At 38.7% G+C, this 18,214-nt stretch overlaps 1 protein-coding gene across 1 annotated transcript in view; it reads left to right on the forward strand.

The window, feature by feature from the left end:
* Nucleotides 1-247: 247 nt before the first annotated feature.
* The window catches only part of CFAP44 (cilia and flagella associated protein 44), a 135,572-nt gene continuing 117,605 nt past the window's right edge, over nucleotides 248-18,214 (forward strand). The window contains exons 1-5 of the mRNA XM_055316085.1: nucleotides 248-379; nucleotides 7,176-7,280; nucleotides 12,854-13,012; nucleotides 13,534-13,693; nucleotides 17,441-17,603. Coding sequence (XP_055172060.1) covers nucleotides 262-379; nucleotides 7,176-7,280; nucleotides 12,854-13,012; nucleotides 13,534-13,693; nucleotides 17,441-17,603 — 705 coding nt within the window. The 5' untranslated portion in view covers nucleotides 248-261. The remainder of the gene's footprint in view (nucleotides 380-7,175; nucleotides 7,281-12,853; nucleotides 13,013-13,533; nucleotides 13,694-17,440; nucleotides 17,604-18,214) is intronic.

Consider the following 18,214-nt stretch of genomic DNA (forward strand, 5'->3'; position numbering starts at 1 on the left):
AAGGCTTCGTGGTGTATCTTTGCGGATGATCCTGTGCGATCACGGCCCCTTTAGGCTAATTTTTAACTTACCGGGCAGGTAGCTAAGTATCCAAAGGTCCTCTCGTTTACCAGTATAAAATGCTTGGGATAATTATTATATAAGCTTGACATAGACGCAAAGCGGGGTCACAAGCTGCTGGAGTGTTGGGCTCCTCCGTCCGGCTGCAGGCCTGGAGACCCAGGGCTCCCGGAGCCCCCCCACCCCCCACCCCGGCGGCGCATGCGCCCCGCGGCCCAGCAGACTCCGCCCCCGGGAGGCGGGGCGGCGTTGCCTGGCGACCGCGGGACGCGGGGACGCGGAGCCGGGGCGGCTACTGACGGGCGACGCGCGGCGGCGGGTGAGTGGGGCGCCGCGGCCGCCGGGGCCGCCGGGGCCGCCGGGGCCGCGGGCCAGTCCGGGAGCGGCCGCCCCCACCTGGACTTCTCCTAGGCCGGGCCAGCGTCGGCCGGCGCGGAGCTAGAGCCTGTGGACACAGTGGGCAGGGTTCCTGGCTGCGGGGAGCTCCGCATCCGGCCGGGGCGGGGCGGGCGGTGGCGGGGAGACCCCAGGAGAGCCCGTTAGGCGGCTCAGCCCGAAGCAGGGAGCCTGCTGGGGAAGTGGCTAGGTGCCGGGGCCGAGCAAACCAGCTCGCCCCGCACTTGTGGGGTTCACCCCTCTGCACCTTCAGCTTCCTGATCCCTAAAAAGAAAGCTGGCAATGCTTACTTCGTGGGGTTCTTGTTACAATTAAATAGGATATTGCAGGCAAAGTAGGGAGCAAATTCATGGCACTGCAGTAGGTGCCCGGTAAATACTTGCGGCATCCAAGTAGCTAAAGTAGCACACAGGTGCTCAGTGTGTCCAGCCCATCGTGAGTTGTCCCAGGTGGCCACTAAGACTTTTGAGAAGGAGAAGGGGCTAAGGAGGGAGTAGGAAGGGGGAAGTGACAGGAGATGAGCTCAGACCCGAAGATGAGGGATCTTTGTGCCATGCCAAGGACACTGAGTCCTTTATTTTATTTCATTTTTTTAAGATTTTTATTTATTTTTGAGAGAGAGAGAAAGAGAATGAACAGGGGAGGGGCAGAGGGAGAAGCGGACTCCCCGCTGGAGCCAGATGGGGGCTCCATCCCAGGCCTCTGGATCAGAACCCGAGCTGAAGGCCTGTGCTTAACCCACTGAGCCACCCAGGCGCCCCGGAAGCTGAGTTCTTATTCCTGTGGCAATGAGGAACCATTAAAGGTTTAAAAGAGGAAGAGTAGCACGCTGAAAGCTGTGTTTTGGAATTACAAGAGGCAGGGTAGAGATGGACTAGAAAAGGCAGAGACAAGGTATGAGGTTGTGGTAATGGTACAGGTGAGACAACGTAACCACACGAGGGTGTGACCGTGGGAGTAGAGGGGAGAGGATGAATTCAAAAGTCTCAGCAACTGTTCGCTTGGCAACGGGACACAGAAACCAACTGCATGGGTGAGAGGCCGAGATTCAGGGTAATTGCTCTGCTTTCTCGTCTGTAAGTCGCACCTAACTCCTAGAGTTGTTTCGAGAAATACATGAAACAGCGTGTGCAGACTCCTTAGAACTGTTTGACACGTGGTAAACATTCAAAATACACGGACTATTATTAGTCTTTGCACAGTGGTGTTTCACATTGTTAAGTGAAAACCGAGCATCTGTTTGCAAGGACCATCGCTGAGTCTTAACACGGCCAGCTCTGGCACACTGCAGAGATGGAGTGTCCGAGTTTGTGAGGCTGAGGACTGACCCTGGAATCTGGGGAATGAATCTAAGTAATGTTGCTTTAGGGACCACTCTGTCTGGCAACAACACATGCCTTTGCACCACTGTACTATGATTTTCTTTTTCTTTATGCTTCCTCAGGGTTGACTCAAAACTTGAAAGCCTATCCAGTGAGTTGGCTAACAGAATTAGCCATAGGCTGGATCAATTAACCTGACTCTAATAAAAGTACGTTTAAGGTAGTTCGGGACGCCTGGGTGGCTCAGTGGTTGAGCGTCTGTATGCCTTCAGCTCAGGGTATGATCCTGGGGTCCTGGGATCGAGTGCCACATTGGGCTCCCTACTGGGAGCCTGTTTCTCCCTCTGCCTATATCTCTTCCTCTCTCTCTTTGTGTCTCTCATGAATAAATAAAACCTTTTCTTTCTTTCTTTTTTTTTTTTAAAGGTAGTTCTTCAAACAGACTCCTAAACCTAGCTAGTTCAGTTGTATGAGATGGGAATGGTTGAGAACAAAGTATGGTGTAGTTATTATGGTTGGTTACAACCAGAATTATGATGAGTCAGTCAGTATATAATGAGCCTCCCCCCCCACACACACACACCCAGAAGATAATGTAATATTAGGCTGCCTTAAAGGAATACAGTGTTCCCAAAGGGTAGAGTAACAGTTCATCTCTTTTGGAAAATGTCTGGATCCTTCAGAGAAAATACAAAATCGGGAGAGATATTTGGGAATGAACTTCTTTGAGCTCTCAGGATACAGAAAAGAGTTGAAACCTGGTTAGTGAGGAATAATTGAAAGCATTGGGATGCTGTAGCTAGGAAAGAGAGGATCTAGGGAGAAAAGTAAAGCAGCTACAATTATTTGAATGGTTATAAGTACACAAGAAAACGTTGTAAATGTCCCCAGAAGAATAAGGGCAAAATGGACCCAAGTTGCAGGGAGGCAGATTTCACTGAGTATAAAATGAACTAAAAACTACAGCTGAGCATTAACAGAATGTGCTTTCTCGCTTACCTGAAATGTTTAAACCGAAGCCAACTGATCGTCTTTTGAAGTGTTCCATTCATTTACTCAGGAATGAATGCATTAATCCCTTCAACCAGTTTACATACTGAGTGCCTATGTGCCAGGCACTGTTCTTAAAGCTTTACCATATTAACTCAGTGAGATCTCTGAGCAACCTTTGAAGTAGGCACTGAACTTTGCAAAGGAGACTACCAAGGCTCAGAGAAGTTGAACACCTGTGTAACACCTCACAGGGGTATAGTAAGGGGAACCAGGCTGTAAGCACAGTCAGTCAGACGCTAGCCAGTTCTCAGCCTGACTGACACACCAGACTGCTCTCCTAATGGTGCTGAGCTCGATGTTGATGTGCGGCTCTCACTGGGTGAGAGGTTGGACCTCTTTCAACTCTCTGAAGATTCCGTGGTCACATTTATTGAGCCCTGGCTGTACTGGAGAGAATTTGTAGTAATTATGCTAAAAACAACTACCATTTTTGAGCACCTACTATGTGCTTTATATAAACCCCTGGTCCTTAACCCCAATTTCTTATCTTTGGCTGCACAAAAGAATTACATAGGAAGTGTGAGTCTGAGAATGGTATGCTATGAAAGTTTTCCAGAGGGCAGCTGGCGTTGAGAACTATGGGTATGAAAGATCACATTTGAATACTTCTGACTATGCCAGACAACCTTATTTATCATCATTTTATATATAAAAGGACTAAGGATTCAGGGGTGCTAGAGACTTGGCTCTTGGCCACACTAACCTTGATCCTGGCCAAACTAGGATATGAACCCAAGCCATTCTGGCTCCAAAGCCTTAGCAGGTTACAACTTTCCAATCCCTTTATTCTAAACAATCTTAAACCTAACCAACCAACCAAATAAAAACCACCTTACTCCATCTCATCATTTATACTGCTAATCCCCAGAAGATCAGGAGCTCCTCCCACCTTACCTTACCTCAATTACATTTCACAGGTTCTTCAGCCACCTTTTCTGAACCAGGAAAGCCGAGAAAAGATCTCAGTATTTTTTATCCAGTGTTGCTAGTTCGGAACACTTGGGAAATTCCTTGGGTTCCAGTATTTTCTCTCATACTGCACACAACCTGATAGTAACTGTGTTTGTGATATTAAAATTTATTGCATGGAAACATTAGCCACTTGAGGAATGTATTGTTTATAATAGCATGGGATAAAGAGTATACTTTTGTCTTGACACGAATTTACCTTTGGTTGTGGTTTAAACCCTTTGTTTACAGAATGATGTCACCATAATTGTTACCATAATTATTTACTGTAATTATTTCTTATTCATTTTATAATAAACTTGTAAGTAAATTTATTAGGTCTTATAAGCTCTTTATTAGAATATATATGCTATTAATGTTGAGTTACAATATGTTAAAAATAAGTGTATTTGGAAAAGAGAAGACTAGAAGATAGAAAATAATCTCATGAAGCTTTTATTGGTAAGAAGCAGAAAAGAAAAACTATAAGATTGAAATCATTGAAAGGTAACTGACCTACCATTGCTGGTTTTGAAGGGGACCATGAGCCTTATGGCCTCTGGAAACTTAGAACAACTCCTGACCTATGGCCAACAAGAAGATAGGGACTTTAGTCCTACAACCACGTGGAACTGAATTCTGCTAATAATCTAAATAAGCCTAGAAATAGATTTTCCCCCAGAGCCTTCAGAAATAAAAGTAGCTCTGCCAACACCTTGTTTTGACCTTGTGAAACTCAGAACCAGTTGAGTGTGCCTGGATTTCTGACCCACAAAAGTATGAGATAAGAAATGGGTGTTATTTTAAGCTGCTAAATTTGTATGACAGCAATAGAGAACTGAAGCAATACCTATTTATTGATGGAAGTGTTACTGAAATTTGCAAACTAAAAGTTTTCTCTCAGATCTTAATTGATTAGCAACACTAGAATATGAGTTTACTTTTGTTGGCAAACCCAGTTGGCAAAACCCACTTTCCTTCCAACAGTTTAAATGTTGTTTTTTATTAAGGAAAAATCTTTAGCTATTGTCACTCTTTAGTCAAGACTTTCAGATCATCCTTGTTCTGGTCAGCTTCAGATGTGGATCGGTGATTTAGAAAAGTTTATTCTGAGACTATATTAAAAGAGAATTGTCAATTTCTTTTTCCTGGATTGTAAAGCATTTAAGACCAAGGGCTCTCTATTGCTCATTTTTGCATCCTCTGCAATGCCTAGCATAATGCCATTTGATATAAGTGTGCTCAGTAGTTTTAAGAATTGAATTGGTAAATTTACATTATGAAGAACCTTGAAAGGGAGGGAGAAAATAGCATTTGGATATATTTGTAGCTATCTGAAGAAGTTTACCCACAGTATGTGATCATTTGCAACCACACTGCAATAACTGAAATTACCCTGTGATATTGATTTTTTAAAAAATTATTTCATTATTATAATTATTTCATTATTTTCAAATCAGTGATTTGTATAAATGTAGAAAGCAAGTTTGCATATCCAAACTGGAAGGAAAAGGAAACATACTGGATGATAGAATTTGGATTTTAAAAGATCTTGCTACTTAAAATTTTTCTGTCATTTGATTCCTACATGCCTCTCAACCCCAGTGGGTGTATATTTACAATCAAGTGAGGAAGGAAGGAAGGAAGGAAGGAAGGAAGGAAGGAAGGAAGGAAGGAAGGAAGAAAGGAAGGAAGGGGAAAGGGAGAACAACTAAGGAAAAAAAAACCCACACAGACAAACTTTTTAAAAGGTAAATCATCATCCCTGTAACCCAGAAAAATGGCTTCCAGAGTGCTAAACAGTTTAATAACATAAGTGCCATTTTAGTGCCATCTTTCTTGATAATAATAGCTTTTAAGAAAAACATTTGGACCCTGCACTATTGTCCCCCAAATCAAGACAGGGCATCATTATGACGTCACTGCAGGAGAACAGATGGAATGACCCCCAAGGTCCAGATGAAAGGACCTCTCCACTGATCATGTAGTGTGTATCCTATCTGGTTTTGGCATCCTACCCTTTCTTTAGAGACCGGGAAGGCATAACAATACATTAGTTCAATTAATTCTCATAGCAGCCTTGTAAGTTGTTTTTATTTCACTCCCATTTACAACTGAGGAGTTCATGTAGAGGTTATGTGGCCAAATTGTGATTCAAACCTAAATCAAAACACAAATCTGAGTGAAATAGAACTGTGGTTTTGTTCTGCCTGCCAGCCTTGCCATAGAAGGATGTTGAGGATATACTGCAGTGTGAAGAAGCAAACACTTACAAGGAGGACATAGCAGGTGCTTTCAAAGATGAAGAGCTGCAATAGAGAGAGGACAGGGAAGACCTGATATGTCACTTCCCTCCTTAAAACCTTTCAGTGACTTTCAATTGCCATAGAAATTAAGTTGTAAACTCCTTAGCAAAAACTTAGAGACAGTTCTATAATCTGCTGCTGGCCTCCTCTTCGCCGCCCATTTCACTCTCCTACTCTCACAACAGACTGCCTTCAGCCCTTCACAGACACAGCTCACTCTCAAATTCCCTCTGCCTAACACACACTGTCCATTCTAGGCCTGGCCGAGTTCTACTCATCACCCTTGTCTCAAATACCTCTTCCTGAGCTTGAGGACATGGGTTAAGCATCTTATTAGATATGCCCACAGGACCCTATTCTTTCCTTTTTGTAGCATTTATGATATTTTAATTGCTCATTCAATATTTTTCTTTTTTTAAAGATTTTATTTATTTATTCATGAGAGACACAGAGAGGCAGAGACATAGGCAGAGGGAGAAGCAGGCTCCCTGCATGGAGCCTGATGTGGGACTCGATCCCAGGACCCCAGGATCAGGAGCTGAGCCAAAGGCAGATGCTCAACCACTGAGCCACCTGGGTGCCCCTAATATCTATCTTTCTAAGCAACAAGCTCCACAAAGTTAGAAATCACATCTCTAGTTCAGTACCATAATTTAGTGCTTACTGTAAGACTTGATACATAGCAGGTGCCCTGAACAAATATTTAAAAATCAAAATTAGTAACACCAGGGTAATTAAATGATGGGAAGAGGAAATGGAGGGGATGAACCAAAGAAAGGATGGCAGGGGGTTAACTTTAATGATGGAATACTTAGAGAAAAGATGGACTGGAATGGCATTTCACTGCAGGCTTCTGGGAAATCAGATGGCACTGCGGTAACTTTGCCTAGAAAAAGGGACTGACTATATTCTACCGTTGTGCGAGGTCTTTTGACTGGTGGCTATCCCTCCTGCTGGTGAAGTCATCTCGGTTACTCTGCAAACATACAGTTATCAATACACATGCTGTTTGGTGCTTGTGGAATTTGTTAGGAGAAAAATATCTGTAAATGATTTTTATCTCACAGCTGTCTCAATTTTGTGCTTGCAGAGGAAATGAAAGAACCAGGTGATCAGGATTCTTATGGGGAGAGATTAGATAGATCAAAGAGTCCTGGGAAGCGGTCTCTGAGCTCCTTGAAGTCTGCATCAAGATGTAAGTAAAGATAATACACACTTAGGTTTTTATTACTAAATTTAGGTACAATTACTTTTAAAGAGTACTTAAATTTATATAACAGAAATGGTTTACTTTTAGTTTAACTCTTACTAAATTCTAAGTTCTTTGAGAGCAGAGACTGGCACACAGAAGTTACTGTCACTCTATGTTGATAATGACCTCTCTGAACATCTGGTGTTGCTCTCTCCTGTGAGGTCTACAAAGTCTTTAACGAACTTTTCTAATACAGTGTAGTAGAAAGGGATGGACTCTAGGTATGAGGCTTGGGTCTACTGCTTAGAGATGCTTCATCTGGGATAGATTATGTCACCTCTTTGAGCCTCAATTTCCTCACCTTTCTCACTCAGTAAGATGATAATTGTGAGTTGTTTGAGGATTAAATTGGATAACATATGGAGGAATATCATATACTGCAAACAGAACAGAAATACCCAGAAACTAAAACCAAAGACATTACAAAAAAGAGATAACTACAGGCCAATATCCCTGATGAACATAGATGCAAAAATCCTCAACAACATGTTAGCAAACCACAGTCAAAAAACGTTGAAGAAATCATTCACCATGATCAAGTGGGATTCATTCTCAGGATACAAGGGTGGTTCAATATTTGCAAATCAATTAATGTGATACACCACATTAACAAAATGAAGGGTAAGTATTGTACACCTTAATAGGTGCAGAAGAAGCATTTGACATCCAAAATCCAACATCCATTTATAATAAAAACTCTCAACAAAGTGGGTTTGGAGAGAACATACCTTGATGTAATAAAGGTCATATATGAAAAACCTATGTCTAACATCATATTCAATGGTGAAAAATAGCTTTTCCTCTTAGATCAGGAACAGGATGAGGATGTCCACTCTTGCTGCTTTTATTCAACATAGTACTGGAAGTCCTAGCCACAGCAATCAGATAAGAAAAAGAAATAAAAGACATTCATATTGGTAAAGAAAGCGAACTGTCATTATTTGCAGATGACATAATACTATACAGAGAAAACCCTAAATATTTCACAAAAAATATTAAAAATAAAAAATGAATTCAGTAAAGTTTCAGGGTACAAAATTAATACCCAGAAATCAGTTGCGTGTCTATACACTAATAACAAAGTAGCAGAAAGAAAAATCAAGAAAACAATCCCATTTACAGTCACACCAACAGGAATAAAATACCTAGGAATGAACCTAACTAAGAATGTGAAAGACCTGTACTCTGAAAACTATGAAACACTGATGAAAGAAATTGAAGAAAATACAAACAAATGGAAAGGTATTCCATGCTCATGGATTAGAAGAATTAATATTGTTAAAATGTTCATATTACCCAGAGCAATTTACAGATTCAATGCAATTGCTATCAAAATACCAATAACATTTTTCACAAAAATAGAACAAAAAATACTAAAATTCATATGGAACCAGAAAAGACCTTGAATTGTGAAACCAATCTTGAAAAAGAACAAAGCTGGAGATATCACAAGTCCGGACTTCAAGATATACTGCAAAACTGTAGTAATCAAAACAGTATGGTACTGGCACCAAAATAGACACATAGATCAATGGAACAGAATAGAGACCAGAAATAAGCACATGTTTACATGGTCAATTATTCTATGACAAGGAAGCAAGAATGGACAATGAGGAGAACACAGTCTTTTCAACAGATGGTGCTAGGAAAACTGGATGGCTACATGCAAAAGAATGAAACGGTACCATTTTCTTACACCATACACAAAACTCAAAATGGATTAAAGACTTAAATGCAAGACCTAAACCATAAACTCCTAGAAGAAAACATAGGTAGTAATTTCGTTGGCATTGGCCATAGCAACATTTTTCTAGATATATCTCCTAAGACGAGAAACAAAAGCAAAAATAAACTATTGGGACCATTTCAAAATAGAAAGCTTTTGCACAGCAAAGGACACAGTTAACAAACACAAGAGGCAATCCACTGAATGGGAGAAGATAGTTGCTAATGATATATCCAATAAGGGATTAATATCTGAAATATATAAAGAACTTATACAACTCAACACCAAAAAAATCGCAAGCATGGCTTAAAAATGAGCAGAGGACCTGAATACATATTTTTGTAAAGAAGACATGCAGATGGCCAATGGACACATGAAAAGATGCTCAACATTAGTTATCATGAGGGAAATGCAAATTAAAACCACAATGAGATATCTCCTTGTACCTGTCAAAATGGCTAGACTCAAAAAGGCAAGAAACAAAAGTGTTAGTAAAAAAGAACCCTTGTGGTCTGTTGATGGGAATGTAAATTGGTGCAGCCACTGTGGAAAACACTATGGAGGTTTCCTAAAAATTAAAAAATGGAAATACCATATGATCCAATAAATCCACTACTGGGTATTTACCCAAAGAAAATAAAAACACTAATTTCAAAAGATCTATGCACCCTCATGTTTATTGCAGCATTATTTATAATAGCCGAGATATGGAAGTGACTCAGGCATTCACTAATAAAGGAAAAGATAGGGAACATGCGGTTTTCTATCTATGTATCTATCTCTATCTATAAATATATATATTATATATATTTATATAAATTATATATATATAAAATGGAACAATACTCAGCCATAGAAAGAGGAGAACTTGCCATTTGCAACAATATGGATGGGCCTAGAGGGTATTTTGCTAAGTAAAATAAATTAGAGGAAAACAAATAACATATAATTTCATTTATATGTGAAATCTAAAAAGAAAGCAAATGAGGGCAGCCCGGGTGGCTCAGCAGTTTAGCACCGCCTTCAGCCCAGGGGCTGATCCTGAAGACGTAGGATGGAGTCCCACGTTGGGCTCCTTGCATGGAGCCTGCTTCTCCCTCTGCCTGTGTCTCTGCCTCTCTCTCTCTCTCTCTGTGTCTCTCATGAATAAATAAATAAAATCTTAAAAAAAAAGAAAGCAAATGAATAAACAAATTAAAAGCAGAATCAGCTAATCATGTGATTACCATAGCTTCAAGGCATAATTTTCCTGTCTTATTTAAATTTTATGAATTTGAATGTTTCTAACCCTAACTTTTACCAGTAAAATCCATTCTGAAACAAAAAAACTACATACATAAAAAGCAGAATCAGACTTTTAAATACTGAGAACAAACTGATGGTTGGCAGAGGCGAAGGGCATGGGAGGATGGGCAAAATGGGTGAAGGAGAGTGGGATACAGGCTTCTAATTAGGAATGAATAAGTCACAGGAATAAAAGATACAGCATAGGGAATATATTGTCATAGGATTTTAGGGTGATAGATGGTAACTAAACTAGTAGTGAGCATAGAATGATGTATAGAGAAGTTGAATCACTATGTCGTAGACCTGAAACTAATGTAACATTGTGTTACATTATACTCAACTATACTCAAAAAAAAAAAAAAAGCAGAAGAAAATGTGAAGAATTGTGTAAAAGGATTTTTTAAAGATGGCTTGCTTTTTCTAATGGGGCATTATGGTGTTAGATGTCTTAGTGGAGTCTGGACTTTTCTCCTTCTAATCCTAAATATAGTTTCAGAAATATTATTTTGATTATTCACCTAGAGGAGACCTGGGCAGATCAATTCATTTACAAAATTTACATTAAACTATTTCAACGAATCTGAGACCTATCTGTAATTTCTCCATATCATGTTTTATTTGAGATATTTATCTCCTCTTCCTTGGACTCTTACAACAAAGATTTCTACTCAAGTCTTCCTGTTCAAGTCTCTCTCCATACTACCACTAGAATTATCTCTCCAAAAAGGATCATTATATCACTGTCTTCAGAAATGTTAGTTTGTTCTCTCTTGATGTTCTATTTCCACTTTTCTCCATTTTCTATTTTCTGACACAGGATTACCTACTTTTTGGTCTCCAGTCCTTTGCAGCATTTCTCTGAATGGATGGATTTAATAATAATGACCCTTTGTAGCACTACCTCAGGGTCTCCCTTTCTTATACTAGACCCTTATAGGGGCAGGACTGTTAACTATGGTCTGGCCCTGTGCTCAGCTCATAAATTCACACACTGTGATTCTTAGGATCCCAAAAGGTAACATGAAGCAATTTGCTGGTATCCTGAAACCCTTTATCTTGGTGCTGTAAGAGGTCTCTTTTCTGATTTGGCCACATACCTGGTAGCTTCCCCATTCTCTCTCTCTCTCTCTCTCTCTCTCTCTCTCTCTCTCTCTCTCTGTTTTTGTTTTTGTTTTCGCCTGGAGACCTTGTCCTTTTCTCAGGCTTGCTAAGATATGAGCAATATGGAATATGGAATTCTCATGCAGAATCCATCAGTTTCTTGGTTTTCCACTGAGCAGAAAGATTAAAGTTGACTCTCCCCATATTCAACAAGGGGTTTCTGCGTAGTCCTATCAAGAAATCCAGGCCAAATGTATCAGCCAAACCATCCAGAATTTGTCACAAGGATGAAGGATTTTTTTTTTTTTAAAGATTTTATTTATTTATTTATTTATTTATTCATGAGAGACACACAGAGAGAGATAGGCACTGTCACAGGCAGAGGGAGAAGCAGGCCCCATGCAGGGAGCCCAATGCGGGACTTGCATCCCAGGTCTCCAGGATCCCACCCTGGGCTGAAGGCAGCGCTAAACCGCTGAGCCACCAGGGCTGCCCAGGATGAAGGATTCTTAACTACCAAGACATTGATTCTGATTCTTATGAAAGGACTAAATTGTTGCTGGTCTCATGTAATAAACTGAGAAAGATTTTGGTCTCTTTTATTTTCAGAAATGTTTTGTGTACACTTGGTATTATTTCTTCCTTAAATGTTTGGTAAAATTCACCAGTGAAGTATGTTGGCCTGAAATTTTCTTAATGGGAAAATCTTTAATGAATTCAATTTCTTTAATAAACAGAAAGTTGTTTATTTCTTCTTTTGTAAGTTTTGTAACTTTGTTTCATAGAATTTGTACATTTCTTTTAAATTGTAAAATTTGTTGGCATAACTCTAGGATGTATTTTCATTCCTGATGTTGGAGATTTATATTGTCTCTCTCTTCTTGGTTGGTCTATCTAGGAGTTTCTCCATTTGGTCAATCATATCAAAGAATAAGAATTTGGTTTTGCTAATTTTCTCTATGTTTGTTTACCTTATTTTTAATTGATCCTTGCTTTCATTTTTATTATTTGTTATTTATTTTTATTTTCCTTTTTGCTTTTTCTAGATCCATGAGGTAGAGCTTTAGGTCACTGAGTTTTGACTTTTCTTCTTTTCTTATAACTACACAAAAATTATGAATTTCCCTCTAAGCATTGTCTTAGTTGCATCCCACAAATTTTGACATATTATATTTTAATTAACATTTAGTTTGAAATATTTTAAAATTTCTTTGTTGATTTCTCCTTGACCCATACATTATTTTTAAATGTTCTTTGATTTCCGAATATTTGTAGGTTTTCCAGATATCATAGTTTATTTTTAATTTATTACTGTTGTGATCAGAAAATGCTAGCTCTTTTGGAAATAAGGAAATGTTTAATTCAAAATGTAGAAATTACTAAAACAAATTACTTTTAATAGCTGCTGTGAGAGAGGGTAACAAAGCTTTAGAAGATGCCACAGATAAAACACTTACTGAAGGGGGAGGAGAATCATATTTAGAGGATGATGATTATTCTATGGAACATTTGGAAGGAAGTTCAAGTTCATTTCAAGATGACTATGTGGAAACCATTAGAGGTAAGCATTATTATTTTTCTATCAATAATAGTAACTGTTTTAAAGTCAAGTTGCCCAAATTGAACAGTTATAAATCTATAGAAATAAAAATTTGCAGGCTGTGTCAGTGTGATAAAAGGAAAAGTATGGAACATATTTTAATAGGGTGATTTAGCAGCTCTGGAGTTATACTTTAGGTTTCTGAGGATCACATACAAAACTCTCATATTTGGTTTTCTGGGGAGTAGGATGGTCTAAGGAATGCTCTATCCCAGATTAGTGAATTATAATTCTCCCTTGGAACTAATTAGTAGTTCCTCTTTGAGACTGCAGAAACCATGACCAGAGATCTGCATTTACCCTGATGCAAATAGGCAGGTTGGCTCTTCCTCTCATGCTCATTAGTGGGTGGCCTCCTACTAGGCCACTGGTAGTACTTACTGCTAGAGTACTGCAGGCTAGGTACATGCCTCTTGCCTTTGATAAATACAATTTAGGATTCACTAGATGACCTTCTTAGTTTAAATATTTTAATTTTTTAGAATCTCAGTATTTGGAAGCCCCTGCTTCAGCCTCAGAAGGGGCAGAGGAGGAAGTTAAGAAGAAAATCTCAGAGAACTTCTTCTACGATTATATGGAGCTTGTTTTGATGCCTTTTGTGACTCCGGATTCGAACATACCACTGGATCTCCTCACACTTGTGTATCCACTCCAGTTACATGTATATGATTTTTGGATTTCAGTTTCTTAGGTCAGGGGTCGGCAAACCAGCCCACGGACCAAATCTGGCCTCTAGTCTGATTTCATGAATAAAGTTTTATTGGAACACAGCAATTCTTATTCATTTACATTTTGTCTGTGGCTGATATCACACTACAAGGGCAGAATTAAGTAGTTATAACAGAGGTCACCTGGCCCACAACGCCTAGACTATTTACTATCTGACCCTTTATAGAAAAAGTTTGCCGATCCCTGTCTTAGGCAATTCCAAAAAGTTTGGCCTTTAGAGAAGTTGAAATCTTAATTTATACTAAGCTTTTGTTGATGCCAAATAACCATAATAAGAAATGATGCTTTTCAGGCTGTCTTTTGTGAGACATGATGTGAAGGAAACCAGAAGGCCTCTTATCATGCTTTACCACCTCTCTAAGCCTGACATCCCTTTCTCAGTGGCTACCTAGTTAAAATCATTGGTTTCTTAAACCACAGATGCCATTGTCAGGCAGTAGTACTTACACATTATTTATCAGATGAATATCAGAAGACAATCCTCAGGAAGTAGGGCACAAAATAACACATTTTAATTCGTCTGGAGAATAAGAGTCTGTGAAAAAAATTAAAGGTGGGGATAAATCAACAAAAGGTTTTAGGATCACAGTACAATGTTGGTTTGTGATAGGGATAGTCGGGAGAAGATTTCCATTAATGCCCTTGACTGGCAATTTAATATGTTTAGTTTCAGATGGGTGGTGGTTAGAACTACATGGCCTCAACCACTGCCAGGCCTCTTATACAAGGTGTGCTTAAAGAGGAGGGCAGTGTACTTCCTGACTCAGTTTTGGTTTTTATATAAAAATAGAACATGTTATTATAATTTTCCATTTCAATCCCAAGTATAACTAAAACTAATTCAACCTGAATCTTTTAACTTGAAGCTTTTTCTCTTAAGGATTTTTTTGCATATGTGGTCTTTGGATAAGTTCCTGATAAAAGTTCGACTATTGCCTTTCTTCTAGCCTATTGTTTTGTTTCAAATGAGGTAGTGTATCAGTTCTAGCCTATTGTTTTGTTCTAGCCTATTGTTTTGTTTCTAGCTTATTGTTCTAGCCTATTTGTTTCTAGCCTATTGTTCTAGCCTATTGTTTTGTTTCAGATGAGGTACTTTATCAGAGTCACTCAGAAGATTTTCCTAAAATACACATTCTCTGATACCTTTCCTGGACCTACTGCATTATATCCATACAGAGAAGGACTTGGACACTTGTAGTGTGAAAAAGCTTCCCAGATACTTTTGATTGTGTTGCCCTCTCCCAGCCCCCAACACTGGGGACTTGCTGCTCCGGGATACAGGGATTTCTGTACTAGAGAGATATGCCTAGATTCCAAATAATAAGAATCAGAGTGACCTTGACTTTTGACTTGTTATACGAATTGCTTCTATTCATACTGGATGAGTAGCTGTATAATCTATAGACCCTTTGTGAACACTTTCAAAATTAGGGAAGCCACAAAGTCGCCTGTCCCATTTTTGGATAGCTTACATTATTAGGTCTTCCAGGCCTTGAATCAAAAACTGCCTCTCAGTAACATCTCTCATTAGACAGCTCTTGCTCTCCAGGGATGGAATAGATAAAATCTCTATTTCTTTATGAGAAGCTCCAAGGAGAAGTCAGCTGTCATGTATCCCCTGCATACTCTTTTATACTTCAGTAATTATACTTAGTCTACTTCAATTTTTGAGTTTGTGTCTTGTAAATCAATCAAGAAATATGTCATTTATTAAATATCACCTAAATCTTAGCATAATTTCTATAAGATGTATTTAAGCGCAATCGTAAAATGAGAGTCCTAGATGCCCACAAACACATGGTGAAGGCCCTGAGTCTCTGATAGGAAATTCAGAAGATTCAAGTCAGAAGAGAGAATAGGATAAGACAGAAGGGAGTTGAAGGTACACCAGAACAGAATTTAACATCTTCCAAGGTCTGGTCAATAGCTGCCACTGTCTTCTGGAGTTAAAAGAGAAACATCAGACTCTAGCTATACATTAATTAACTAATTCATCCAACAGACGTTTATTGAATGCCTAAGTAAGGCTCAAGGCACTGTACTCAACATTCTAGGAAATAGAGATGAGCTGGGAGAAAAAGCAGGCTGTGATTTGGAGGGGAAGAGTTTGGGAAGTTACCATCTCAACCCATTCTGCATTGGAGAGCAGCAGCAAGTGAAAGAGAGTTGCTCCCACCCCCAACTCCAATATTAGAGATGGTAATATCAGATAAATGATCACATATCTGATTCCCAACTGCCACCCAAGTTAGTGAAAAGATGGTAGCCTATTTCTACTCTCCCAGCCATAGACCTGGCTTTTAGCCCTCCAAAGTGTTACACTGACACCTGGGAAAAAGAGGAAGGAAAGGTGAGAATAGCAGTTTGGGGAAAGGGAAAAGGAGCATAGGTGAAGCCTCCTACCCCATATCAGGATTTGTGAGGGTAAGGACACTGTGACTCCCACTGCTTATTTGTCAGGAGATCTCTGATAGTTTCCACGAGGCCCGAATAGCTTCTGCAAAATCTTTGGATCACATATCCATTTGTACTTCTACATAACGTTCAATTTTAAGTATTTATGTCTTTATTAAATTGATGAAATTCCTTTTTCTTGAGCAGATCAAAAGCCCTGAAATGTGCCCTCTCTTTTTCAATTTAACTCTTAGGCAATGAGGTATGTATAGTCATGTCTAGTTTGTTGTAATTTGTATATACTTCACAATTAAATTGGATTAATTGAATTTTTCTTTTTTACAATTGTAGATATTCTTATTAAAAACTCTGCATAGTTTCTTTCTCTAAAAATATGCACTTAAAAGTAAAGGTAATCCTCTAAAATCAGAATTTATATTTTAGATCAGGGCTCAAAAAATAAAGATTTCTCTAATGGTCCTTTAACTTTTGTGTTCAACAGTGAATTCTTAGAAAATACAAATCTATCTATGTAAGATATGCGGTAATATTTCTTTTGCAAACTATTTTTTATAGTTAAGTCTTATTTAATTATTACATTTATATCATATTAATTTAAACTTGAATGTACTAATAATGTACATTTAAAGGATGTTTTATGAAAACAGATTATTTTAACCTGTATTTTGAATTAGTGCAGATTTACTGTATAGCATAAATGTGCACGTACACACACACTCCTCTACACACCTGCACACACACACATACTACAAGCTCAGAAAGGAAATGTTAGCATATTTGTTATATATACTTCTACACTACATATTATTTTGTCCATTTTCTTGATCTGTTCACATGAATTAACTTTCAAGTACCTTTATGTGGATTTATTATATTAGTCCCATTGTCACTGGGTGTGTCAGAATTGCATAACATTCTTTCAGAATTTTAAACATCTTGCCTTTCAACATCAAGGAAGAGGCCTATATAATACTTCTACTTTTATAAAATTAACCTGCTTTGAGGATTTCTTTAGGAAAATTAAGATATCGACTAAATAGGAGTATGAGAATTTTCACCTAACTTAAAAACAAAGTTGCATTAGTAATAACTAAAAACTCTGAGTTTCAAAGTAAAACTCAACTACTTCAACACTGAGCCTTTATCAATGGGCACAGATTTTTAAAATATATGTATTTCATTACTTTTCCTGTCTCTTGGATGCTTACTTTATTTCACTTCTTTTCCTTAACAATCTTCGCTCAGTCATTCCTTTGGTTATGACTGCAAAAAGCGGGCCAATCTACAACTTCTGGACAGCAATACTGTGATGTACATAGCTGGAAACCAGCTGATCCTTCTGAATTTGAAAACCAAGGAACAGATCTACCTGCGAAGTAGCAGTGGTAGAGGAATTGGTGTCATTGGGGTATGCTGTTAATGACTTAGGAAAAAAAAAAAAAAACTATCTTTTTTGTATTTGTTTCTTCTGTGGACCAGCCAGGCTGTCAGGTGCTAATATCATGCGCAGTATTCCTGCAGGATTACATGTGATGCATGTCCTTATTCTAAGGAATTTTCAATTCAACAGTTACAACCACTCCATTCATGGACATTACCTCTGTGCAGTGTTACAATATTATGCTAATGATGCTATCATCTCATGTTGCAGATGAGGACACTGGAGCTCATAGAGGCTAAGTGGCTTCCCACAGTCATGCAGGGTTTTCATGTTGAATGCTATGTTGCCATTCTGCAAAAATATTCAGATGAATAATATAAATGGTATTTCAAATAATAAATAGAGATAAATGCCAGATAAGATGTAGGTATAGAATCAAACGTTAGGAGATCAAGCATAGATTGTACATTCAATAATTTTGAGCAGTCGACAAAAGGACTTGAATGTGAGGTGGGGGTTGTCTCTTCTTCCTTCCTTCTCAGGTGCCTGTCTCCAGTCATCATCTTTCTTGTATCTTTTGCCTCTATGTCCTTAGACTTTTCATCTTAGCATAAAAGTATACCAAATCAACTTGTTCT

This window comes from Nyctereutes procyonoides, unplaced genomic scaffold (assembly GCF_905146905.1).
Source record: "Nyctereutes procyonoides isolate TBG_1078 unplaced genomic scaffold, NYPRO_anot_genome, whole genome shotgun sequence".
Taxonomy (NCBI): domain Eukaryota; kingdom Metazoa; phylum Chordata; class Mammalia; order Carnivora; family Canidae; genus Nyctereutes; species Nyctereutes procyonoides.